General features: G+C 32.3%; 1 protein-coding gene across 1 annotated transcript; it reads left to right on the top strand.

The window, feature by feature from the left end:
* The first annotated feature begins 1852 nt into the window (after nucleotides 1-1852).
* Nucleotides 1853-27274, top strand: LOC148271767 (unconventional myosin-XV-like). Its single transcript, XM_088240958.1, has 11 exons — nucleotides 1853-2595; nucleotides 10337-10616; nucleotides 12756-12910; nucleotides 14688-14826; nucleotides 18185-18313; nucleotides 20871-21083; nucleotides 21997-22155; nucleotides 23245-23370; nucleotides 25351-25548; nucleotides 26284-26448; nucleotides 27233-27274. Exons 1-10 carry the CDS (start codon nucleotides 2537-2539, stop codon nucleotides 26446-26448), a joined length of 1623 nt encoding a protein of 540 aa, XP_088097084.1. The 5' UTR covers nucleotides 1853-2536; the 3' UTR covers nucleotides 27233-27274.
* Nucleotides 27275-27894: the final 620 nt, after the last annotated feature.

The raw sequence follows: 27894 nt of genomic DNA on the forward strand, positions 1-27894 counted from the left end.
CAAAGTTGTTTTATTTATTTTATTATAATGAATAACCGCAAAGTGAGCGCTTCAAATATAAACTTAATATTGACATAGTTTTTAAATATTGTATCATCATTTAAATACATAATAGTTTACTTGACGTCCCGATTATTCTCAAACAAATACTTCTTCATGTTATTTTACTTGGACTCGGAAATAATTAAATTCTGTTCACCGGTCATCATAAGACTAATTATGGTTTCCAAGCACCTCTATCCAAAATAAAATCTGGATCTGAAATATTTTACTTGTAAACAACTTTACTAATAAATCATATAATAATTTATAAAACAAAACCACTTTGTTTTTAACCACTCTTTGTTTTTCCACCGACCATTTTTAAAGCTAAACAAGCTTCTTTCTCAATGTATACTTAACTAATTCAATCTTTTCAATTTTATTTTATCAGTATCCTGCCAACGAAACTAATAATCAAGTATTTTAGTCTTGAAAGGATGGTAATGTGAGATGGATACGTTCGAAACTAGACAGGCGTGGACTAAAAGGAATATTGTTTTTTTAGTTCCTTGTTATTTTTTTCTTTTTATGAATAGCTTTTTTAATTTCTTAGATTTTCAAGTTGTCTAATTTTAATATTTTATTTTCAAAATAAAGAACTTTCAATCCAGTGTCTTTATTGAAATTATGATTATTTTCTATCAGATGGTTTGCGAATTCAGAAAAAATATTATTGTTTGGGGACCTCAAGTGTTCTTTTACTCTAATAATAAGTATATTTTAGTTTTTTCTATGTAGATTAAATCGCAATCATTACAATTTAATTGGTATATGCCAGATTTATTATATTTATGGACTTTGTCTTTGTGATTTTTTAACAATGTTTCTTTTTTATTAGTTGTGTAGAAAGAAAGAAAGAAGGTGTAATGTTTGATGGTAGGCATACAGTTAGTGCTTCAAATAAAATTTAAAAAATAAAAAAAACCAAACATAAAATAATTCATAATATTCGATAAATTTATTACACCTATAATCAATCTGGATTCCATAAATGTTTGTCCATTATATTTATTTTTGCTTTTTTTATTGTTTCGTTTCTTGTTTTATGCTACTTTACATAATTGTTTTATGTTACAATATGTTTTTTATGGATCTTTAAAATGAACTCTGTCCGTAAATTTATGAAAATATAATCTAATAAAATTATTTAACACTCGTTTATAGAAAAAACTAATGATTCGGCCATAAATTATTGATATTATATTTGTTTTGTATCAGTTTTGCGCTATTTTGAGCAACTAGCTGAAAATCAAATCGTATGTCTCTTGCTAAGTAAATTTTTTTAGTAACACGAAGTCCTAACCGTTTTCGTTCTCAACTTTTAAATATTAAAATATTACTTTAATTTTTTCTTCGTATAAGATCTAAAACACTATAATAATCTGTGAATGCATTTACATGTCAAACCTTAATAGTAATGGTTCGAATGAAAGTACCCGAATAATGAACAAAGATCTTATGAAGACACTAATAATAATTTGGCATAAATAACAAAGAAAACGCAATTTGCCGATTCTCACAATAAACATCTTTAATGGTTCTTTTATCGCCCGAAGAGGGTTCTTTTAGTCATTTTGACGGCGGTGATTACAAATTTAATGACGATGTATCCATATTTCATAGTTCCCACAGTATATTCGTTTAGTTCCAGCAGTAGGTCGTTCCTTTAATCCGTTCACCCACTTCGTAACAAGATGGCTAGAGTTTCCCAACAATGGACGCTGTCGCAATGTTGGGATGCGTAAGGCGTTCTGAATTCTGTGTAATAATATGAACAATATACCCCGCTATACTTTTCAGTAACTTACTCAGTACCGTATTGAAGTGACTACACACTACACGCTCTCCGGGCAGGCCTCGTTCCGAGTGTAGACAGCTTGACGGATAAAAAATAATATGTAACGAACGGTCCGTTGTTTTTTTTAAATACGGCAGTCGCGAAAAGAGCGCCTAACGACGCCATGTTGACGCGTCGGAAAAATTTAACCGCCAAAACTGAAAAAAAGTGACATTTGCTATCGAACAGATTTAAATAAAATTTTATCATATCTGTGTTCTTTTGTTTTTGTTGTGATGTATTATGAATGTTAGTGCATTTTTTGATTAGAATGTGATCGCATTCTTTCACTTCTTGAGTTGTTTTGTAAGCTATTGGTTAATATTACAAAACCGGGCATGCGAATGTATTTTTTGGTGCGGAAAATGTGCAGTTCTGACGAAATGGTTCATTGCAATTTTAAGTGTTGCATTGTAGTCGATTTCTTGCGAACATTTTATTGTAATTATCGTTGAAAATTGAGAGTAATTATGCCGTGATCTTGTGCTATGGAGACGCTGTAATTAATATTCACGATGACGGGTGAGATGTGTTGCCAATTTAGAAGGGAAACGTTTTTGTTTTTGAGTTTATGTGAACAGTTTTCTCAGAAGGGTGTCAAGTTAAAATGGTGTTGTTGCTTTCCAATCGCTGGTGGATTTTAAGAAATATTCATTGATGAATCTCCAGGATTGTTTGCTTTGGGTTGGATCCTGCATCAAATCGTCTTCAAGAAGGCAAGGATATTTTTCATTTCAAATTATATATACTTTATGTTTCATTTTCATCTGACTACTAATTAGTTTTTATTTTATACGTATTTTAGATAATATTATTAACAATATAAGTAATGTTGAATTTTACTTTTTGTTTGCATTACAGTCATTTACAGTATACTTATTTGTTTACGCACCTTTTTGAACTTATGTTAAAAATAAAATGCATTTATCACGCGAAGGAAAAAATCAGTATTTTACTTAAGATGTCAGTCGCGGACAAATTTCATGTCCGAGTTCGGTCCCCAAACACGTCAACCACTACACTTCTAGGCCAGATAGACAAAAATCAAATGGGAGCTTAGATCAAATTTTTATCAGATCTTGAAAATAAAAAATCTTTAACTATACTTCGATTAAATATCTAATTATTTTATTTTGTTTAGATAGCAATGAAACACATTAAAAACGCATACAAATAATTCATGCTTATTAAATAAAATATAAAAAATGTTTTGGTCGGCCTCGTGGTGTAGTGGTCAGTAAGAGATCTCAGGTTCGTTTCCCGACATGGTTGATATAAAATATTTACTTTAAAAGGTGTTTTTACATTGGAATATTTCATAGTTCCTGGACTGGTACCTGAAGCGTTAGACTGATCATCTTACCGTCATGTAACAAATATGATCAAGATACACGGCGATTGGTGTACCGATACAGTGCCCTATGCGCCATGAGGTGCTGAAAGGGAATTTTGATGATAAACATATTTTTTCTTATTATTAAAACATATATAATACCTACATGAACAAGATATTATACAACAATGCTTTTAGTATGTTCAAACGCTTACAGACCGGCTGGATTTCCTTCATAGGGAGTTATTTATATTTAAATTTGTTGCAACAGAGTGGGAAAATATTTTTGAGGAGGAAATATGGAAGTCTAGGCATTTACAGGACTTATGACCCAGCATTGGCTGATTTAAGTGGCCACTTCTCACACTGTGTCACATTCACCATTCTGCCTATGTTTAAACATCCACTTTTCCTCAACTCTTCCATCTGTTGACTTTTGTGAAGTAAAAGAGCTGAAACCTTTATCATGTGATAGAAGTATAAAAATTGGAAAATTGTTTTCAGGCGTTGCTTAGTATGTGAATTGGTTCAGCCGGACGAATCTAACCCACTAATAAAATAATGAAATAAAAGACTTATTAAGTTTTTTTATAAATGAACTGTGAAAAAAAAATATCAAAATTCTGCAAAAACAAATCTGACTGTACGAACTTAGATTTCCATAAATGTCCTTTTTAGAAAACTTATCTTTCTTTTTTGAAATTTACTAGGTACTTAATAGAAAATATGGGCGGCTCTTAAAACTGGTAATATACTCGTACAAACGGGTATAATTTCATTCAATTTACTCTTTTTTACTATGAGGCATTTACTTTTACGCTTAATGAAACGATCTATGTATGAAGAATGTACGGCTAAAATTATTGTAGCATTGCTTTTTATCAAGGTTTTACATAATACAAGTGGTTAAAGGTGGATTATCGTATTGTTTCCCAGGAAAGTCATCCACATCTGTAATTAAATAAACTAAATATTTTTACCAGAACTACTAACAAGATAATAACAGACCATGAACGTTACCCATTTTGTGTTATCTTTTTATCTTACATAATTCTTAGGTGGTAATCCCAGCAATGCGAAGACTGTCCGCCCTGTCTTATAATTAAATTAATAAAATTAGAATATCGAAATGCATTGTTCTAAAAGTGGAAATATTAATTATGGTATTACTTTTCCCAAGACTTATTCTGACAACGAAAACGAGCATATTTTAATTACGTTTCACCGTCGCTACTTGGATCTGTTTGGAAGAGATTTTTTACCAGATATTATTGAAAATATAAAAAAAAATACCAAAGGAAGAATTGAAGGAATATGAATATTTAACCATATGTTGAATAAAGAATGTTACACGGTGTGTAAATTAGCCACTTACAGGTCAAAAGCTGTTTTTAATTTCTGTTGTAATATACACGAGTACATATTAATTTTGACATACCTTCTAAGGGGAAAATTCAATACTCCGTTTTACGATTTTCTTCAAATTTATGAAGTTAAAAAAATGGACACTATGAAACAATCTGGTTAGGTATCCAAAATAAAACACTTTTATTGAATTTAATTCTACTTTTTTTTTTCATAAATGTGACGCGTTTTTTTTATTTTTTATTATTTATAAATTACTAGAGGACCCGACAGACGTTGTCCCGCTCGAACGTTGGCTTGCCTGCTATCATCTTGGAAAAATAATTTTCATCTAGTTACTAGTTTGTGATTAAATTTCAAAACCAAAAATTGTTGAGATTCAAAAAATGTTGTATTTTAAGTAGGTACTTGTTTATGGTTGAATTCAAAAAACATAAAATAAATATTTTTTTAAATATGGCATTATTTTTGAAAACGTCAAGCTCCGGTCGTCTCACCAACAAAGTGGTGTACTTGTGTAGGAATACGATTTTTAAAAACAAAGATTCATAATTGCACCTCAGGGCCCCGATTACAATGGGAAGTTAACAAAACAAACAAACCATCACGCCGTTTCCCCGTAAGGGTAGGCAGAGAGGATAGAACGCCACAACACTCTATCTTTGCATACAGATCTCGCTTCCTCTACATTCATACATCTTCTCATGCACGCGCGCCGATTATTCCGACTTTTGACATGTCCATCTTTAAGTATTTGTTGGATTTGGTCATGCCATGTCTTTCTCGGTCTTCCTCTATTTCTGCATCCATCAACATTCGCATTGTGAATACTCTTAGCCGTTCTCTCGCTGTACATTCGTTCTACATGTCCAAACCAGCGCAGAGCTCCTTTCTTGATTTTGTCGATAATGCTTGTCTCGGCCTTACATAATGTACGGATCTCAACATTTGTGCATCTATCGTACATAGTTTTACCACACGTTCGCCTGAGAGATCGCATTTTGACAGCATTCAGCCTACTTTCATCCCTGTTTTTCTAAGTCCATACTTCGCTCCCATACATCAGGGACGGGACCAGGACTCCGTTGTGAACTGCCAATTTTGCCTCTTGTGACAAGCATTTATTTGCCAAGGTCGATTTAAGTGCACCGTTCACTCTGTTCCCGGCACTCACCCTCCTTTCAATATCTTTCTCAGTTATTACATCCCTAGTGAACATATGGGGGGGAAGTTAACATTTATCTTCAATTTTATTTACAAAGTAAAATTATTATGTTTTCGGTATGAAAAGCATAATATGCATACATTTTTTTTCTTCCAAACATGTTAATTATAGGTTACCGACAAAGGTATCTTAAATGTTCGTGCAAAAATACTCATTTTCGTACACAAATATCGGTTTTTATTTATACAGTCGAAGTAACTTCTTATTGTAATCGGGACCCAGGGGTGATATTCTGAATGCAAAAGCGCGCGTAGAAAACGCATTTTTAACGCGTAAATACGTACTAAATACACACTAAGAGAGCGATCTCTTTGCGTGCAATTCCGTTCAGAATACCAGCCCAGGGTTGCTGTCTGTTTCACATTCAGAACGGTATTTTTCAGAATACATAATACTTTATTACAGATATTATAAATACATTTTAACAGTAAAATGAAATAAGGCGTAAATTCTCATAAGGTTAATCTCACATTATTTTTAAGCCACAATGACTTACATTTGGATTATAAATTGAATTGCTAAAAAAAACAACTACGATGATTTTTGTAATGGAGAAATTACAAAAGAGAGATTCAGTAGTATTCAACGAGCAAAAACATAATGAAAAAGTTCAGTGGTTTCAAAAAATAAATATTATTTAATGGACATTTATTTTTATTTTATTTATATGTGTGGTATTATCAGCGCTATGGTTTTTTAAAGTTTTGTAATTTTGAAATTACTCCGCACGTGACGTCACGAGTTGTTAATAAACCAGAATAAAATAAATACTTTTCATCTAATTCTACGAATTAATATAAGTCTGTTTCATGAATGAACGAAAATTCATTCATATTTTCAAATATTTGTATATAACCACTTACCGACTTTTCTATGTCCACCAGTTTCGAGACGTACCCGTTTCTTCGTCAGGACACCAATTAAACCAACATGCAAAACCTACTATACACCTTCACTATAGTTGTTGCATTAAAAGATAAAACCAACATGTAATGCATTTTAATGGGCTTACATACAAATAGTAAAGGGTTAAAAGTAAATAATATAGAAATGTTTCACATTTCGAAAGCTTTAAAAATAATGTCCCTTTGAAAAATAATCAAACAACTTTTCAATATAGCCCATTATACAATGTTCTATTGTAATAATGGTCACCTTATACCTATTAAACTCGCGACCGTCTCTTCACCCTCTCCTACTTTTTTCAATATTTTCATAACCTAATCAGTGCATGTAGGGGTTGTCCATTAAAATGCATGGCATGTTGGTTTTACATATATATATATTTTACTTAACTTTTTGTACATAATGTTAATTGTACATTGGCGGGCTTATTACCAAATGGCCATTTCTTCCAACCAACCAATTAAGTAAAAGTATCATTTTTGTAATGCAATGTCGCAAAACATATTCAATAGAAAATAAAAACTAAAGATATACAAAAGTAACAGTATTTGTATATAAATTACCTTAAATCAATACTTTTCCTTATTAAGGAAAAGGAATAAAGAGGAAAGAGGAAAGGCGGAGAGATTAAGGAAGAGAAAGGGGATGTTTTTTCATACTTGATTTGAATAGAGATACAGAGAGTCTGATTGATTCCACAGTCGAGCCGCATGGACACTATATGAGTTAGAGAAGAAAGAGGATTATTGTGTAACAACTATGGTGAAGGTGTATAATGGATTTTGCAATCGGTGTCCTGACGAAGAGACGAATACGTCTCGAACCTAGTAGACATAGAAAGGCGGTAAATGGTTATATGCAAATAATTTATTTTTTTAAAATAATATTATTAATCAAAACATATAATACAAAAAGTACATATTATACTCCCAGGAATTATAAAAGAAGCTCATTTGGGACCGTACGTAAGAAAAAACATTTTTTTGACAATACATAATATCATACAAATTAATACATCCGAAATAAAAAGAAAACATTATTGTATAAGAAACATAAAACACAATCTTATGTAAACTACATTAATAATTATCACTATCAAAAAGATTTAAGAAATATTTTTTAATTGCGACACTTCTGGATTTTTTACTAAATTTTTCGTGTCTTAGCTCATCAGGCAGTTTATTATATTTGAAATGGCCAATATTTTCCAAGGACCTACTGCCAAACTTTGTTGAGCGAAACTTAGACACATGAAGATTCCCTGAATAATGTAACGCGTCTTGTAATTATGAACATTATGACCAAATGTGTATTTTTAATTTGAGTGAGCAGAAAAGTTTATGATATTTAAAACAGTATTGGTTATGTCATGCAGTGGCATTACCTTGAAAGGAAGTATCTTTGTTTGTCGGTAGACATCCTTCACATGGGAATCCCATTTAAGAAGAATGTTTCTTAGAGCTCTGTTCTGAAGAATTTGTATTTCCGAGATCTGATTTTTGCTGGCAAAACCCCATATGCATGATAAATAATATAGGTGGGAATGAATCATAGCGTAGTAGACGGCAAACAAAACGGAATGAGGAAGCAAGCCTCGAGGTCTGTACAATACGCCAGTTACGGGTGCTATTTTTGATTTTACATGCTCAAATTGGTAGCTCCATGAAAGTTTGGAGTCAACAAATAGTCCCAAGTATTTAGTTACATTGGTCTTTTCAATATAGCCAGTTCCGTCAAATTTGTAGTTTTAATAATTTATAAAATTGCATTGGCATTTCAAAATATTAATTGTATCTTGTATATTTTTCATCTATCACTCGAAATAAGTGATAAAAGTTAGCGTTATTATGTGAATGAATAGAGGTAAACAATTCAATACATTTCCCTCCGCAGCATATACTTTAGACAGAGGTATTTGCTGAGAATCGCGTTTTGCTTTACTAAAGCCATTAATAGCCATTGCGCCTATCTTTTGTTGGGAATCACAATCTTAATTTATGTACGAGTTATGAAACATTCATATATTATATCTGAATCAGCTTCGGGAGATTTGTTATTGTTCTAGTTTTTACGAACATCTGCAGATAAAGTGTTAAGTGCTACGCTTTCTGATAAATACGAATGATATTAAAATTGATATTAAAATTGAAATAGGGACTTACATAATGATTTCCTGATTGCAAGTGATTTGCGTTCATAATTTATTACTTTAAGGCCTAAATATGATTTTGTTTTTATTATTTTATTTATTTATTTATTATTAATATACATTTTAGTTATTTTTAAAACATTTTAATATTTTTTTTTTTACAGGACTCACCAAGCCAATGAATATGGCTTGTCGGTAAAGATCCTTTACAATTTATAATATGATAGTCCTACATAGCTGTATAATAATATTTACTACTAACTTAAATATAAGGACCGAAAAAAGTGCATGTAATTTATGCTTTCAAAAAATATTTAGAAAGATGTAAAAAAAAGAAAAAAATAAGTGAATGATAACGCAATTTTAAGATTTAAAAAAATAAATACAGAACCGGAGTACCAAAATTTAAAACAGAAGTGTGTACATATTTAATAGGCACAAAGCATTTTATTAAAAACATTATTTATTTACATATCCATATCTTAATCTATATCTATATCTAAGTCAATATCTATATCACATCCTCATCCATATCCATACATATATATACCCGTACATGCACACATACATATCCATACATACATATATACACATACATACATACATACATATGAACATACATATACACACATAAACATCCATGAGAAAATTACTTAGTTATAAATTCTATTTTATATAAATCTATATTTACAAATATTCAAAAAAAAATTTTTTCAATTTTTGTATTTTTTATTTTTATTTTCTTATTTAAGTTATTCTAATGAAAAAAAAATATCACGGCTAAAGATTATCTATGGTTATGATTCTTGGCACGTTACCAAAGCTCAGAACACCAAACTTCTGAGTTTGAGAGTAAGTGCTTGAGGAGAATATTAGGCATAAGGTGGTTCGATTTTATACTTAACATTAAAGTCCGAGAACGGACGCAGCGACCTCCTATCACGAGCGTCTGGAGGATGCGGTAGTGGACCTGGCTCTCAATAGGGTATTTTCACAAGTGGGGAATAACATTAAAAATGTAGTATATATTTAGAGCGGATTTTTACAATTCTAATAATATAATTATCAATGTATAAAAAAAAGATTTCAATTATAATTATTTGGTTTAAAAATGAGCACATACAAAACGGCGCGCAGTTGGCATCACGTCATTTTGACGTCACGCGTTATGACTGCCGACTGCGCTTCTAATAAACATTGCGTATAAGTTTAGCGCAAAAACGTCATACGCGCCATTTGCCCTGCAGGGCGAAAAACGTCTCGTTTTCGGATAATTCAAAATATGCCTTTTTTAAACCTTTCTAGAAAAATTATTCGACGACGCCCGAAGTAGCGTAAAAAGGTGAAAACTGACGTTTAAAAAATATGAAAATACCTTATTCGGGGATTTCATCAAGACAGATAGTTGAATATCCTAACGGAAAATATGTTTTTGTAAATTTCAAAGTCTTTGAATTATTTTTTTCCTTTCGTTCGCAGGTTGGACGCCCTGAAGACGGACACGCTGAAGGGCGGCAAGGCCAAGGCGGACCGGGACAGGGAGCGGGAGAGGGAGAGGGAGGACGCGCAGTGGACGTGGAAGCGGCAGACGGACCTGGTCAAGTGGCAGGCGGGCCCTCTGCGGGGGCCGCTGCTGCGCCTGCAGCCCGAGCTGGGCGCGCTGGCCGTGGAGGCCTTCCACTGCATCCTGCGCTACTGCGGGGACGCGCCGCCGCACCAGGACATGGCGGAGGTCAAGTGCGTCTACACGGTGCTCATGGTAAGAGACGTAGCGGGTCCATATTTCTGCCTAGCATCACGTCTGACCACGATGAAAGTCCGTTAAAGAATGAAGGCACGGAAGGCAATATTACCCACGAATTAAAATGCCATTTTCTTCGCACTAGCAATTTTTTTAATTTTTTTAAAAAGAAATATTTGCGTTCTTATGATTTACCAAAATATTTCGTTTTGAGGGCCATATACAACAAATTGCAAATTATTCACTATTAGAAAATGAAAATGAAGTTGAGGTAGAATGGAATTCGAACCACGGACCTTTGAGCCGTGAGTCCGCGACACGGGACCACAGGAGCCACGGGACCACATCCCTATTTAAATGTGTTTATTTTATAGGGAAATATCACATACTACGAATTCCGATTAAAATATATCAAATGAATTTAGAATAATTAATTGTATATTCGAAATCAATATGGATATTGTAGAGAAATGTTTTCATTCATAAATTTAAAATACCTCACTAGAAAAACGCGACATGTTTGGCCTTGGTGGTTGTGACGTCAATATTCGTGACAATGTTCTAAACAAATTTGAATGGTCAGGAACAAATAAACATGCATCGTGACGCATTAGGGGCGTGGCCAATGGAATGGTTGTTTTTGCGGAAATTCAAAATTAAATTAAAAATAAAATAAATTATGCCACTAATAAGTAACACTAGACAGTATTTAATAGACCTTTATTACTTCAAAAATGTTTTTAAAAAAGTGATATTTCTATTGTCATTGGTTCAGAGAGTATTTTTATTGAATGTTTAATAATACTGTTCATATTATTATATGTTGAGCAGCTCAGAATTCTCCATTAGGAAGAACGATTAGTAATTTTTCAAAATTTGAGAAGATGTACGATCTAGACTTATTTAACGACTACTTAACGTAAACGGCAGCTAAGTCTCTTTGACAATAATAATATTTCGCCTCTAAAAAGATGAATAAATATCAAAAACAAAGACAAAAAATAATCTATTATACATATAAAACAAACACCATGTTTTACACCTCCATAAGTCTCTCCATACTCCTTATTCACAACAATCGAGATACCAATGCAAATAGAGTCATATGTTACATATATTCTCGTCACATTTTGTTGTCCTGGGCCCCGATTACAATAGGAAGTTAACAGAATTATCTTCGACTGTCTATAAAGAAAAACCGATATTTATGTACGAAAATGAGTATATTTCCATAAACATTTCAAGTATCTTCGTCGGTAACCTATAATTGAACATCTTTAGAAGAAAAAAATGTTTGCTTGTTCTGCTTTTTATACAGAAAACTTAATTTTACTTTGTAGATAAAATTGATGATATATCAACAATTTATAAAATAATATTTTCAGGCATCGCCTAGTATGTAGGTGAAATAATTCAATTAGATTAATCTCACCCGCTTAAATAAAGATTTCACGTCTTTAACTTTACAAACATCAACAGATGAAAGAATTGAAGGAATATAGATGTTCAAATATGGGCAGAATAATGAATGTTACACAGTGTGTAAAGTGGCCACTTAAACCAGCCAATGACAGATCATAAGCCCTGTAGATGCCTAGACTTCTATATTACCTTTTCTAAAATGTTCTTCATCTCTGTTGTTATATGTTAATTGAAGATATATGTAAACTTCCCATTGTTAATCGAGGTTCCAATCAGAAATTGTCAAAAGATATCTTATTCAGAGGTTGCCAAGTATTTTTTTATTTTATTTTATATTTTTTTTACATAAATAAGTATACATATTTGATACACGGGAATCTATAAAAAAATAGTGAATTTGAAAATTGCTGGCGAATTCAGTCAGTTATCAGACTTTATTGAGTGAAGGTTGTTTTTAACTATCTTTAGGTTAAAAAAATGCATAACAAAATGTAAATGCACTACTGCAGTTGCCGACAGCCGTCGAAATTTTTTTTTTTTCACGCTCTTCATTTTATCGTTGTCTGTGCGAGGTACTTCTTCTTGAGCGGTACCCGATAAAATATGTAACCACTCCTGGCGCCCTTAGAGACCTGGCGCGCGCCTTACTCGCCTAAAGGATAATCCGTCGCTGAGTCTACCATATAATATTCCTAGTAAATTGAGATGTTTATTTTCCTAAATGTTTGTTTTCAGCATTGTCACAAGAACGCAGCCCTGCGCGATGAGGTGTACTGCCAACTGATGAAGCAGACCACCTCCAACAAGTCTCCCAACCCTGACTCCTGTCAGAGAGCGTGGCGCCTGATGTCCATTGTGGCTGCCTACTTCAGCTGCTCTGACACCCTTAAGTAAGACGTTTGTCAACTTCTAGAATATCCCACGAAATTAACAACATTTGAAACAGTAAATATATTTCGAATTTACTCAGTTATTATTGATAGACAATTATCAACACATCATTTTTATCAATGAAAAGTGAAGAAATATTTGAAACTTATAAATATTAGTATTCTGGTATCTTTTGAGAGTTCAAAATAGAATTTGATGAACAGCAGGTACCAAATTATTATTAAACTGTTTAGTACAGTTCATGTGAAAGCATAAAAAAGTTTTATACCTCTAAGGCCAATGGCCTGCTGTGACCAACAACTATTCTAAGCTCATATTTACATAATATTATAATACAATAGTTTTGTATAATATTTACATTTGATGTCTTCTTACGCTCAATTTCATGTTTTAATTGGATGGAATTCTTTAACACTGCCTTAAACAATTCAGTTTCATAGAAGAGTTTTTTGTCTGTGTCCAGCCGGATGATGAATACAGTTTTGTGTTTAAAATAGAACCATAATCCTAGACGAGCACTTTAGACTCGATTGATACTCTCATTTAAAATTCTTCTATGAGGAAATCGACCGGAGATGAGTTCCTTCATATAACAGATGATCAATAAACCCTGCATTTAGCATAACAATGCAATGCCCTATGCACCATTGGGTGTGGACAAGGGTATGATTATGATAAGTATTGTAACCTGAACTTCTGTTTGTATTCTTAATGAAAATAAAATAAAATCAACATAAATGATTGGGTGTTACAAGTAAAAAATTAGCACCAAAAGTAAAAGGAATTTTTCTCGTCTAAAAGATATTGTGTTTGCTTTTACGCTACATATATTATTTTATTTGATTAAAAACCTTCAAAATGGAATGTCAATTAGAGATTTAATTTTTTATATAAGTTTATAAAAACCACCATACTTAAATACTGACTTTCGAGGGCATTTTCACTACCTATTTTCAATTCCCTTTTTTTATTTGTCTTAATATGCAAAGTTCAGTTGAGCTATTGAATTTTTGTAAATACATGAATGAATCAGTTTTCTAAAAATAAGTAATTTTTTCATGCTGCTAAGTGTGTGTTTCTACACAAGATAATGTTTTGGTGTAAGTATTATGTCAATTCGTTAATATCTTTATTTTAAATAGAATTTTAAAAATTACGTAATTTTACAAATAATTGTCATTTGTGATAAAATTAATTGAACAAACAAACAAGAAAAAAAAACAATTAATTTGAATGTAAAATGGTATATAAGTATAGCAATGAGATACCATTGAAGATAAAGTATTGTTTTATGAAAAATAAAAAATAAATGAATTAATAGAGCTTTGACTAAAAGTTTTTCTTGAATTACTTCTATAATTCAATTGTTAGTAACACAGAATTAAATTTGAATTAAACATGTATTTTCCATTCTCATCTAACTCGATGCGTCAAAGTTTATTAAGTATTATATTACTTTCTTTGCACCGTAACAGGCCAGGAGGCCTAATTACAGTGGTGAATTACATAACAAAACATCCGGCTTGATAAGAAGCGCATTTTAATTATTGTGTTCTCTCCTGGAACCGAACCCGTAACCTTCCGTACGTGAGTCAAGCGTCTTATCCACTGCACTAAGGAGGCTGCCTTTCTGAGACAAAAAAATAAACATGTACTACTGTTCTGTTGTTTGGAATTGATTCTACACAGATTCTATGCAAATTAAGCAACGATTGAAGGGTTAGTAATTTTAATATTTTATTTTGGTTTTCTTTAACTTTATACATGTAATTACAGACCATACCTCTTGGAGTACCTGACCTCTGCAGCAGGAGACAGAAGGCGCCACTGTCAGGGTACAGCAGCCGTGTGTTTGGCCAACCTCAGGAAGACTGCACGATGTGGAGGAAGAAAAAATGTACCAAGTGTGGAAGAGGTACTTTATATTACAAATCGCAAAAATAAGACAACCCCTTAAATAATTACTACTATCCCTTAATTCAAATTATTCAGTGAATTCCCTCTTTTCCTCAATCCATTTAAGTTTAATATTTACTATGTGCTTCGGGATTACCTTCTTTCAACACAAAGATGCCTTTTTACGAAAAGCTAACCTTTACGCACTATAGAATGACAATTGCCAATAAGGTTATGCAGATGCTGGGCTTCATTATCCAGAATACGACAAATTTTAGTAGCATCTTTTTTATAAAATCTCTGTATTGTGCGCTGGTTCGATCACAACTGGAAAATGCATCATCAGTCTGCAGCCTTTTGTACAACTGCTACTCTTTTAACCTCGAAAGAGTTCAGCGAAAGTTTTTACGCGACATACAGTTCAAAAAGGGTAAACCTATAAATGAAATTTGCTACCAAACTTTGATGTCTGAGTTGAGGTTGCCATCGCTCTCCACCAGAAGGACAATTGCTGACCTCACTCTATTGCACAAAGTGATATGCACCATAATAGATTCCCTGAAAATCTTTTGTGTACCCACAAGAACCACCAGACTCCAACACATGTTCCAGTGTGAGTACAATATGTCAAACTTTACCCACCATTCTCCCCTGGCACGCATCCACAGAACAGCTAATGATTATGCTGAGCTGGTGGACTTGATCCACATCACTCCTGCTGCTATCAAATTAGCTATCCTATCCATCGAATGGCCATCCCCTCAATTCTCCCCTATTTTATGTGTTTCTCCATTCATCTTAACTTTATTTCCTTTTTCTTTTTTTTGGAATGAATACATGTTAAATGTAATAGTTGTGAGTTTATTTTTGTTATTTTCTATGATATTTTATATGCACTTTTAACTGTATATTGTAAGAGCCCTCTGGGCGTTTATTAAATAAATAAATGAAAGTCTACCAGATGACAGAGAACTCCCTCAGGCAGCTTTTGATTTTCAAAGTTCTATCAATATACAAAACCATCCATTTAATTTATAATTTAGTGCGTATGTTAATTTGGTAACAAGATGTCTTTAAACCTTTTCTTTACACAAAGTGTTCAAGCTCAGAAAATGTAGGTCACCTTTTTAGAGTATCAATTATCATATCCATTACACATCCAACATAAAAGGTTTAACTTTCTCTCAACACTACGAGTATTGACAATAACTAATTACTTTGACAATCCACAAACAAAATTAGTTACTGGCCATAACTCAACTGGAGAAATAACAAGTGACCAATATTAAGATATTACTTCCTTTTTATTTTTTCTTTTACACTAAATTTAAATAGCAAAAAAAAAAACAGCTCATTTACTTCTTTTTCATAATATTGTAAAGATATAAGTTCTCTTTTGAAAAAAATATGTATCAAATAGGATTATAAGTATGTATGTAATGAGGTAATCATGATAGAAAATTAAAATTTTAGTGGAGGCTATGTAATTAATATTTTTCATGCAAATTATCGACTAGAATATCAATTTGAATTCCAAACAAGAACAGATGGTTCTAATTACAGCGCGAATTCTCTAATACTACAGATGCATGTATTTGCGAACCAATATGCTAACGAAATGGATGTCTTTAACACAAACCTTGTACATTTTAAAAAGCAATGTAAATTATGGCCCCTATCAACAAAAACTATTATTAACACATTTTTTTGTTTATTCATTAGAGTGAACTTAGATTCTTTGACTACTTCAACAAAGGCCATCTTGCTATTTCTCTGTAGGGGTACGCAGAGACCATGTACCGCCACTTAAGACTATACTGGCGTACATTCCTAGCTTCTTCCACGTTAATACATCTTGTCATACATGCTCGTCTTCCGTCCTACCCTATTATTAATTCTAGCTATATATATCAATTTCCTTAACATTTGAGTTACTTTCGTTCGTCACCAATTCAGTCTCCGGGCAAACATGGTACATTCTAGAGACTATTTGTTGCAAATCCCTCTTGCTGCTTCCTATAAGGATTGCATCGTCAGTATGAACAGCTTACTGCAAAATCATCCTTTTACTCTCCAATACGCATACATTCCATCTCTTTTGTACAGTTGTCAATGTACAGATTAAACAACCACGGTGACATTACGCATACTTGTTAAAACAGTGTTAAAGCGTAAACGCTTAGAGTCTTTAAGAAACTATTTATATTATGTTATCATATTATGTGCCTGTTGCAAATTTTTTATACTGTATACATTGCATTTATTTTTATATTGTATTTGTTTATCTATAATTAAAAAAATATTTTAAAAAGCATTTTCTCTCTTACACAGCATAATCTTTTTATTCGTATTTTTTCAAACTAAATTTCTTAACTCCGTCCTTTCTTTTATTTATTTATACTTTATTTTCTTTAATTTTATTATGTTTATGTAGATACTTATGTTTTATATGCAAAATTTTGTAAATATTATTTACATGTAAAAGTCTCTGTGTTCAGACAGATTAAGAATACAGTTCAAAGTGCTTTTGACTCAATAAGTTAGTTACTCTCGGGTAAAACATCCTGGAAAAACAAGGAAATCGAGTGGTGTTTGGTCCGCCTCGTAGTTAAATGGTTGGCACCTTTCCCTAGCATGTTTGAGGCCATGCAGTGCTATATGCAACATTGGCTGCTGACAGGGGTGTGATGATGATATATAAAACCCTTTTGGTCATAAAAACATTTTGAAAATCAAATAATACCAATTATTTATTTATTTATTTATTACTCACGAAACACAATTTCACAATGGCCCAATTACAATTTTTTTATGCCTCGACTTGTCAGAAAATTCCGTGTTAAGTGGGGACTCTTCTATACTAAAATCAATACATTTATAAATATTATGTATGCACACATCAATATACAAAATACATGATAAAAAGTTATACATGTCAAGAAATACAATACAGCTAAGTTATTTAATAAAACATGGTGTAGCAAAGTTAAGATCCTGCATCTAAAATTTTTATTTATTTATTTAATGATTTTATTATTCAATTAAGTAATAAATTTTGAAAATAAAAATTAAATAATAATTGTGATACATTTTTATGGTTTTATTGAATAAACAGATTAACTAATAATTTTATGTTTCGATTAGCGATAGGCATAACTATTAAGTTTATTCAAAGATGATATACATGTAAGGGTAATAATGAAGACAGCATCGATACTATAAATATATTCCCGGAGCAATCTTATACTGTGGTCTCTTCCCCTCAACAAAAAAAATGATATTTCTCTGTTTCATTAATTAAACAGATTTCTATTGTTCTTATAATTTTTGTAATTGGGTGCCAGAAAATCATGTCAATGAATGTATTTAATTTTCAGGTGACGGCTGTTTCGGCGGGGCGCAGTGCGAGGAGGCAAATATATCGCCTACCCGGAGGAGCAGAGAGAGTTGTCAATACTCGCTGTTCCACTGTTGTCCAAGATGTTATTCACGACCTTTGTGATTTGGTACGATATACATTCTAATTAATGTTGGTTATAAATCAAATTTATTGCAAGCATTCATGTCCAACCGTCAAAATTTGCAAACAATAATGATGTTAAAGTTTATTATTTAAACAAATGACATGTGGTACTTGAATGCACAAATTTGGAACAACAAGTGACCTGTATCATCGATGCGACATCTTTAAGGGTGCTTGCTATCTATAAAGATATATGTGTATAATATGAAATTCAAATTACGCTTTTAGATCAAGTCAAGTTTAAGGAGTTGTGCGCTAGAAATACCACATTGTAAAACGAGGCTAGCACAGAAACATGCATATTTTGTAGGCCCAAAAATTTTCAATTATTTTTTTACTGATAATATTTCATTAACCCTAAACCTAAATTTCCTTCTTTTAAAAAACACGCACTATCCTGGATTCAAACTAAAGATATTAACTCTTTTTTTCCATGATATATTTTGTTGCCCTTTAATAATAAGGAACATTTCTATGTTTTTGTGTATTTTTTATTTCCTTTTTTAATTACTATAAAATAAAAAAGTACCTCCTAATCTTTTATAGAAAATTTTCTTTTCTCTTTCTTATATCATACAAAAATATTATACCTGTCTATTTATTATAGGAGCAAAAATTCATAAACTCTTTTTGTATACACACGAACAGGCCATGCCTTTGTGGGATTTTTTGTTTACTATTTTTACTATTAACTCATGTGTGGCTATGCGGTAACGGATGTCTACCTCGGGTAAAAAACATTTAATAACTCTCTTATTTTTTTAAATAACCAACTCATATTTTTTGTAATCCTTATATGGACTTTTTTACACCAAAATAAGGAAACATTTTTATAAAAAATGCACGGGCTTTTTCTATAAAAAACAATTTCTTCATTTTGTAAAATAAATTAAAACAAACGAAAGAGATGCCAGTATTATAAGTGGTTTATTAAATTTTATAAGAAAGAGCACGAGAATATAGCATATCAGAAGACGGACAAGGACACTATTCGTTAGGGGCGGAGCTTGAATGACCGAGAAAACAATACCGAAAGAGCACGATACAGAATTATACCACTTGTGGGACAGAGAACACATCAGTCGCGTGAAGTTTTTTGTAGTATACTAAGCTGACGCTGTATTTAACACACCGTGTTCCCGAAATGTTTCTACAATTTATTCACAATTTATCTGATTTAAATTATTTTTTGACAATTCTTGATGGAATTTCATTGTAATGATGTAATATTTACATACATTTACATATAAGTTATTAATCAAAAATACTTGGTACACTTCCACTCATTTCCACACTTAAGATAATATTTTGATTTCTATAAATCATCTTTACATTGTATAATATTCGCCAGTCTGAAGATGTCCATAATGGGATGAAAGCGCTAATTGGTCAAACAAATAAGTGGAAGTGTACCCAAGGAAGTGTGCAAAGTTATTTCATTTAAAGTGTTCAAAAAATTTGTTCGTAACTAGTTTTAAAAAACGTGTTCACGTTGTCATTTTTGTGTATGTTTAATTATGATTTGATTATATCACATATTACGTACTATTATTTTATTTCTTACAAGTTTTTTTTGCTATTTTTTTAGGATTTATTTCAATATTATTCTAAGAATATGTTTTAACAGCGTTTTTATTTATTCTAATAAAATCTAGTATTTATTTGCAATAAAAATTTGATATTCTTTTTTGCATTCAAATAAGAGTTGTATTAGCATAGCATACTTTCTAGTCTCCCGGTTGATCTATTTCCGCTAAATTCTGTCGTAAGTGTAATTCGGAATTCAGTCGACAACCAGACGCGGGCGGCAGCGCTTGCTAGCGGGATTTTAAAAGGAATGAACACAATTTCTAACTTTATTTTGCATAAATATGCTTTAATTTTATATTTTTTATGTAACATCTTTGAATAAAGATCATTTTTAACACATACCATTGTAAATAATTTGGTATTTTAGCTTACATTTCAAAATATCTCGACTTATGCTTGTGGTCACATTGTGTTACACCACCGGCTGCAAAGGGATTATTCAGCACAGTCTTTTAAGAGTTAATATGTATTTCATTGCTATGTAATTATTATTTAATTTATGAATTGTCTGTTTTACCTCTGTATATTGTAAAAAAAACAAAAAAGTACAATAATACATAAATTACAATTTGTATAAAAAAACAACTAGATAATACTTCTATATAAAGGACTTATGAAAAATATCAATGTTTTATATTTTAATTACGTATATGAATACTTAGTATATTTGTATTAATAATTCAGTGGAAGTCCCTCTCCAAGCATGACAGTCTGTCTCGTATTTGGAGAGGAACAGCGTTAAAAAAAACCTAATTTAGTTCATATAGTATATCTTATTGAACTGCAATAAATTTACCTTTATTATTGTTACATATTAAATTGAATAAAAAAATATTTATTCATATAATGAATGTATGATTTGTATCCAGTGTTAAATCACGTTAATTAGGTTTAAATCAATTTTTATACAAAGATGTTCTAGATAAATTTTACAATTTTACATTTATTAGATCGGTGTTGCCAACGAAGCGGAACAGGCGGAGTTCTCTCTCTACTGCATCGTCCAGGGAGACGCCTTCACCATGCCGCTGGCTGCGGACGAGTACATCCTGGACGTTACCACGGAGCTGCAGAAGGCCGGTCAGCCCTTCTACCTCATCTTCTGTCGCAGCGTTTGGTACCACCCCCTGAGGCACGATACTCCCAACCCACTTTACACGGAGGTAAGACAAATACATATTTGCCAATAAAAATTAGGTCTCCGGATGTTGCCGAAAGTGAAATTAGTATTCGTCAACGGAGTCCTGGTAGCAACCCTGATAAATGGAAGCAAAGTGTGGAATTGAAAAAACAAGGATGAAAGTAATTTGAGTGCTTTTAAAATGCAATCTCTCAGGGGAACTTATTTATTTTACATAATATACATACACATATAAGGGCGGGCATATTGCCTAAAGGCAATTTCTTCCTATCTACCTAAACCATTTAGTTTGAGAAAATTTCAAATATATGGACATGTTCTAAAGAATTATACTGAATCTTATAATTTTATACAAAATTAAAAACAAAATGTGTGGTAAAACTATATATTATGTAAACATATAATTGTGTCTGTAAAATTGTGTATTTTGTGCATTAAAAAAAAAAAAAAACAGTATTTAAGGCTAAGACAGGCATTGTAGGATTTGCCTATTGAGAGTGGAGCTCCTACCCCAGTTGGAGATGACAAAAAAATTGGGTTGTGGTCCGAGGTTCGAACCCCACTCTCTCGGTTATGAAGGGCCATAGTAATGACAATAACCAAATTGAACTGATGGACTGATGTAACCACGTCCTCTGTGGCTTGGATCTATAAGAGACAATGTTATAAATCATAATATTACAGGAGACTAATTATTTTGCCATTTTTTTGGATTATAATGAATTTTTTGACGTTTTTAATAACAAATGTAAATAAAAAACATTACAAACACATGTGCATGTGTATAAAATAGTTCAATATACATTCTTTTTCAATTGTCATCGACCCTCTACAAACGGTGGCAAGAAAAATATGAAATCTGACACTGGCCCTTCTCTAGATCCAAGCCAAAAATATTAATGAAAATAAACTCAAATTTGTTTTGTAATTTCTAGGTCTTGTTCAACCAAGTAGCCCCTGACTACCTCGAGGGGCTCCTCCTGGAGCTCCCTGGCGGGGGGCGTCCCACAGCGGGGGCCCTGAGGGACGTAGCGCTAGTGGCCGCCCTGCTCCACAGAGCTGCCGACCTAAACCACCCACCACATCTTAAGGAGGTAACACCACATTCATTAACCAGATCAGCCTTCTTAGCCCTTGCTTCTGCAGCAAATTTAATTTGATTTCTTACACATGTCGCACATCATATAAAATATTCATAACTAAAAAATAAAAGAATCTCCAGTAGAGTCTTAAAACCAAATCAACATAATGTCTTAAAACCATATTTTCTTCATTTGATTTTTCTTTTCACCTTTTAACATAATGCTGATGTGTCTTTATATATTTAGATTTGTCTAAATAAATGTTATTACATTTTGTTAAAAATCTCAATTGTCATGATGAAAATACTTTATTTATTCATTTATTTTCTTCATAGTAAACAATGATTAATAATAAAAATAATGTGACCTCACTGGGGTTACCCGTGCTGAGAAGACTTAACAGTACACTTTTATTTAAATATTTTTACATGTGAGAATATACAAAAACTTATATACATAGATAAAATTAACAAAATGTTCAGACAGTTTTAAACATTACGTATTTATGTTTATATTTAATTTATGTTAACCTTTATTGTTTATATTATAAAACGCACAATAAAAGAAGAAAAACATAACATAAACTAAACATTTGTGGAGCAGTTGTGGTTTGGGCGAATGAGAAAATCCATTTTACTTCTACCCAGCTGCACTGTCCATTTTTCATAGCCTTTTTGAACATTTTCTATTTACTAATAAATGCCACATTCAAATAAATGTTTATATGTGTCATCATGTCATTAAATGGGTCAATCATAAATCTAGAATTATGTAAATTTTTTAGCTCATGAGAGTTTTTTTCATAATTTATTCGGTATATTTAAATCAAAATCATATTTTTCTACATTATGACTATTTTATCGGAGGTGCAATATATCGGTGTAGTTTAAAAAAAATAATGATTATGTAATATGCTTGGGAAAAGATTTAGAAAATAATTATAAAAAAAATATAAATACAATGAAAAAAATTATGGCAATTTATAACAAAAATATTCACCGAATAAACATTGTAGTTGGTATTTACAAATTTAGGAAAAAATTGGCAGTTTCTAGTGTTGTAATTTGGCATAAATTGATTATAAATTATTGATGTTTTCAGATAAAGTTCCTGCTCCCTAAACCAGTACTGGGCTTGCGTGAAATAAGACCAGCGAGGTGGGCTTCCCTCGTGCAGGCAGACTGGAGCATAGCCCAACCACTTTCCACGCATCAAGCCAAGGCTCAGGTAATTCAAATTGGTTTTAAAGGTGGTTCTGCGCCACAATATTTCGTTGTTTCTGGACTTGCGCCTTAAGCATGAGACCGATCACCTTACCTTCAAAATGATCCTGCAAAATGAGTGTTACAAAAACGATTCAGATGCGCTGCAGTAGGAGCACTGATTCTGTACCATATGCACCACTGTGTGCGGATAGGGATTAGATAGATTCATTTTTTATTTTTTACAGAAAAAGAATTATCTGCGTTCTTATGATTTACCCAAATATTTAATTTTTAAGGGGCCATTCTCAACGAGTTGTAAATAACTCACTATTAGAAAATGGAATCAAGTTGGGGTAGAGTGGGATTCGAACCACGGACCTTTGGTCTGCATTTTTCTGAATTTTTGGTTTAAATCTTTATTTGCCAAGAAAATATTTAAAAAATAATTAATACTTCGCGGACTCTTTCATATAGGATCCACTCATCGGATACTTTTTTCACATAGGATCTACTCATTTGAACACGTCATAACTTTCTCACTTTTTTAAATACATATTTCACTACCAATTGGACCATAGTTGTTGGTTTGAAGTAAATCTTATTTGGCTAACATACTGGGATCCCTTTGTTGCCGACTGTTTTTTTTATAGAAACACAATATCTCCTCCTACCTTGTAATTACCTTGTAGTTTTCCGTAGGCCATGTCGTCTTTCCACTACCAATGTCCTATGGACTGATAACTATAGCCGTCATTTCCTAAACGAGAGACACAATTTTGAATGCTTTAGCTGGCATTACAAATAATAAAAGCTTTGACAGATTAAAAAAATTATCAAACATTCATCATAAGCTAAATTAGAATGACAAGTGTTTATATTCTGGGGTCGCTGTAAAAGATTACACGCACAAGAATATGTAATATTAGCGTGGGAACAAGATAAGAATGCTAAATTTTGATACAATGGTCTGTGATAATTCAACTATAAAAAAGTGAAAACAATGCACTGAAAGTATAAAGCTAAATTGGTGTTGTATTCTCCCACAGGTAATTGCACGTATGTATTTGAGTTGAGTTTCCTGTGTTTCTTCTATGTCATATTATGACAATTGATCGCTATTTATGGCTTATGAAGTTTAATGTTGTTGTTTTAGTCTTATATGAAGCGAGAAGTCTCAGTTGATATAAAACATTTATTGAAAAGGGTGTTTTTACACTAGAATATTTCATAGTCCCTGGACTGGTACCTGAAGCGTAATACTGATCATCTTACCTTCACGTAACACAAAAATTATCAAGATACTCTTCGATCGGTGTACCAATGCAGTGCATTATGCACCACCAGGTGCGAAAATGGAATGATGATGATGAAAACCTGGTATAAATACATAATTTTTGTTTTAAAAAATTCTACTCTCATAAAATCTAAGAAAAACATGGATAGTAGTAGGATGCATGCTGTTGAAATGGGATCTCTCATTACCCGTAGGGGTGGGCAGAGGGGTGGACCCCTACGCACGTCTATCCTGACATACATTCTTAGCTTTTTTAAAATTCATAGATCTTGTTATACATGCCCTTGAGTTATGGTCTGCTTTTGACATGACCAGACTTGAGGTCTTGGTTCATCTGATCATTCCACGTCGTTCTTGATTATCCTCCTCCTACATTCCCATTCATTCTCACCATATAATATCTGTTTGACCATTCTTTTATCATCCATGTGCTCTCCACGACCAGAGCGCCTTAGTGACACTTTCTTAATCTTATCAATTATACTTGTCTCAGATTTGCACTCTTGTTTGATTTCATCATCCATATATTGATTTCCCACGCATTCATCTAAATGATGGCATTTCAACTACGTTCTCTCTGCTTTCATTCATCCTCTGCCAGATCTATGTTTTACTCGTATACATAAATGTTGGAATTAATGTTTTAAATTTCTACCGACGATATTTAGGTACATGATTTTTTAATGTAAAATTATTTTGACCTTCCAGGTTCTAGCTGTCCTGTCTCAGTGGCCACTGTTTGGCAGTTCTTTCTTTGCCGTGAAGCGTGTGGCCGGTGGCGCCGGCGCTCCCGAGTGGAGAGATCACATTCTCGCTCTAAACAGAAGGGGGGTCCACTTCCTGGACGTGCAGACCCATGAGACCCTTCAACACTGGCCCTTCGCGGAAGTCATCAGCACCAGGAAGGTAAAAAAGATTCTCAGTGTTTATACCGGAGTATCATCTTTTTGTGACACTAAAAAATATTCATTTGACCTCAATGTGTCTTGGATTGCATATGCTATCTCATTGTGATGCTAAAAATATGGCATTGACGGCAAGCATCATCCCATTGTGAATCTAAATAATATGACACTCTCTCCAAGTGTTGCCTCATTGTGAGACTAAAATGTGACATTGACCGCTTGTCCGTGTCATTGTGATACTAAATATCGTCGCCTAGCTAACATCGCGTAAGTCATTTTTTTTCTTTTTCTACAGAAAACTGTTACAACAGTCGTCCTGTGACAATAAAAAAACTGCTTATTGTTTTAAATTGAAGTGGAATTAGACTTAGACTTTTTAATAGGCAATAGCTCTTAGATAAACATTTCATTTTAATACATTTAAAGGCGTAATTTAGTTGAGCTTTCAATAATATAAGTAAATATAATTCATCGTCTATATATATATATATTATGATGTTGACTGATAGTTTTATCTCATTGTGATACTAAAAATATTTTATTTATGAAAAGCATCACTAAAAATATGAACACAAGCATCATTTAACTGTGTCACTAAAAGTATGCCATTGACCGCAAGTGTTGCCTCATTCTGAAATTAAAAATACGTTGTTCACTACAATCAGCGTCCCATTGGGACACTTATCATCACAAATTTTATATCATTGTGAAAACTGAATGACTTGTTTGATTGTAGGTGAGGTCAGAGGATGGATCCCTGTTCTTGGACATGAAGTGTGGATCTCTCCTACAGCAGAGGGTGACCCGCCTGCAGACAGAACAAGCTCACGAGGTATCCCGTCTCGTTAGACAATACATCACCCTACAACAGGCTGGAACAGGGCAGATGAGCGACGAATAGGTAAGGATGCAATATAATCATCATTATATTAAAGTTATCAGAATTAAATTTTGTTTGCCAGTGAAATATCAGTCTTAAACCACCTTTGAAGCAAAAATTTCATTAAACTTAAAATATGCCTATCATTGGCGTGTTACAAAAATAATTATACCACCACATATGTAGTTGTTGATACATTTTTTTCTAAATGTTATTAAATCTTTGTATATAACCACTTACCGACTTTTCTATGTCTGCCGGTTTCGAGACATAACAGTCTCTTTGTCAGGACATCAATTAAACTAAAGTGCAAAACCCACTATACACCTTCACTATAGTTGTAGCACAAAAATATAAAACTAACATGCCGATTTGAAAGCACATGCTTTAAGTAGATTATACACGCACTGATTATAATTTACGAAAATGTTTATTACTGTAGGAGAAATAGTTAAAAAAAGAGAGAGGGGATGAAGGGAGGGTGCTTGAGTTGAATTGGTATAGGGTGACCTTAATTCTATTCCATTTCATTAAACTTATGAATTTAACAACAACAACAAAAAAGTATCCCTAACTCTATGAGGCCCAGAGTCCTGTGTCGAGTTGGGATACAACATAATGGAAAGTGGAAGCATGCATATTACGAAAGGATATTAAAAATACAAATTAAAGCAAACATAATGTTTAATAAACATCTGGACAACGCGCTTAATAGCATATAAATCTATGCAACGTCTCGCAGCAGTCTCCTGCAAATAATATGTATGATTATATGATTTTATAAACTTAATGTTTTCTTTTCCAGATGGTGGGATCATGAACCTTATTTTCGGAGCACAACATCAAATAACTATAAGTTTAATGTGAGAATCAACACTGCTTTTGCATGAAGTGTAAATAATATAAATTTTTATTTTAAGAAAACATCCATTGGATATTATGGAAAAAGGTTTATATATTTTAATTTATAATTTCGTAACCTTAAAAAGTATTCTCATCAAATAACAATCATTGCATATTAAATGATTATTTGTTTACCGTCGTACCATCATGATTTATAAATAATTTTAAACTTTTTATCACACTTTTTTTCATAATCTATAATATACAACTGTCTAGGTTTTAAGTTAACAACATATAGAATACAAATCATATCATGTGACAATATTAAAATAATTAATCTTATTAATGTTCATTTATTTGTTAGATAAATATTTTCAACATTGTATTTATTATATTAATAATGCTCAAATAATACTCCTTCCATTTTTGTATAGTTGTTATGACGATTCTAAAAGTGTGCACGTGTCATTTGATTTATTCGAGATTTAAATAGATTACTATTAAGGGACTCCTTAAAATATATTTAGTTATATTCTAACATGTTCTTCTCTTAGTTGCTCAGAATCTGTCCATAAATAAAAATGATACTGATATTATAGATACTGATTGTACAAACAAATTATC

Source organism: Micrasema longulum, unplaced genomic scaffold (genome assembly GCF_059751315.1).
Source record: "Micrasema longulum isolate JH-2025_06_02 unplaced genomic scaffold, ASM5975131v1 h1tg002665l, whole genome shotgun sequence".
Lineage (NCBI taxonomy): Eukaryota > Metazoa > Arthropoda > Insecta > Trichoptera > Brachycentridae > Micrasema > Micrasema longulum.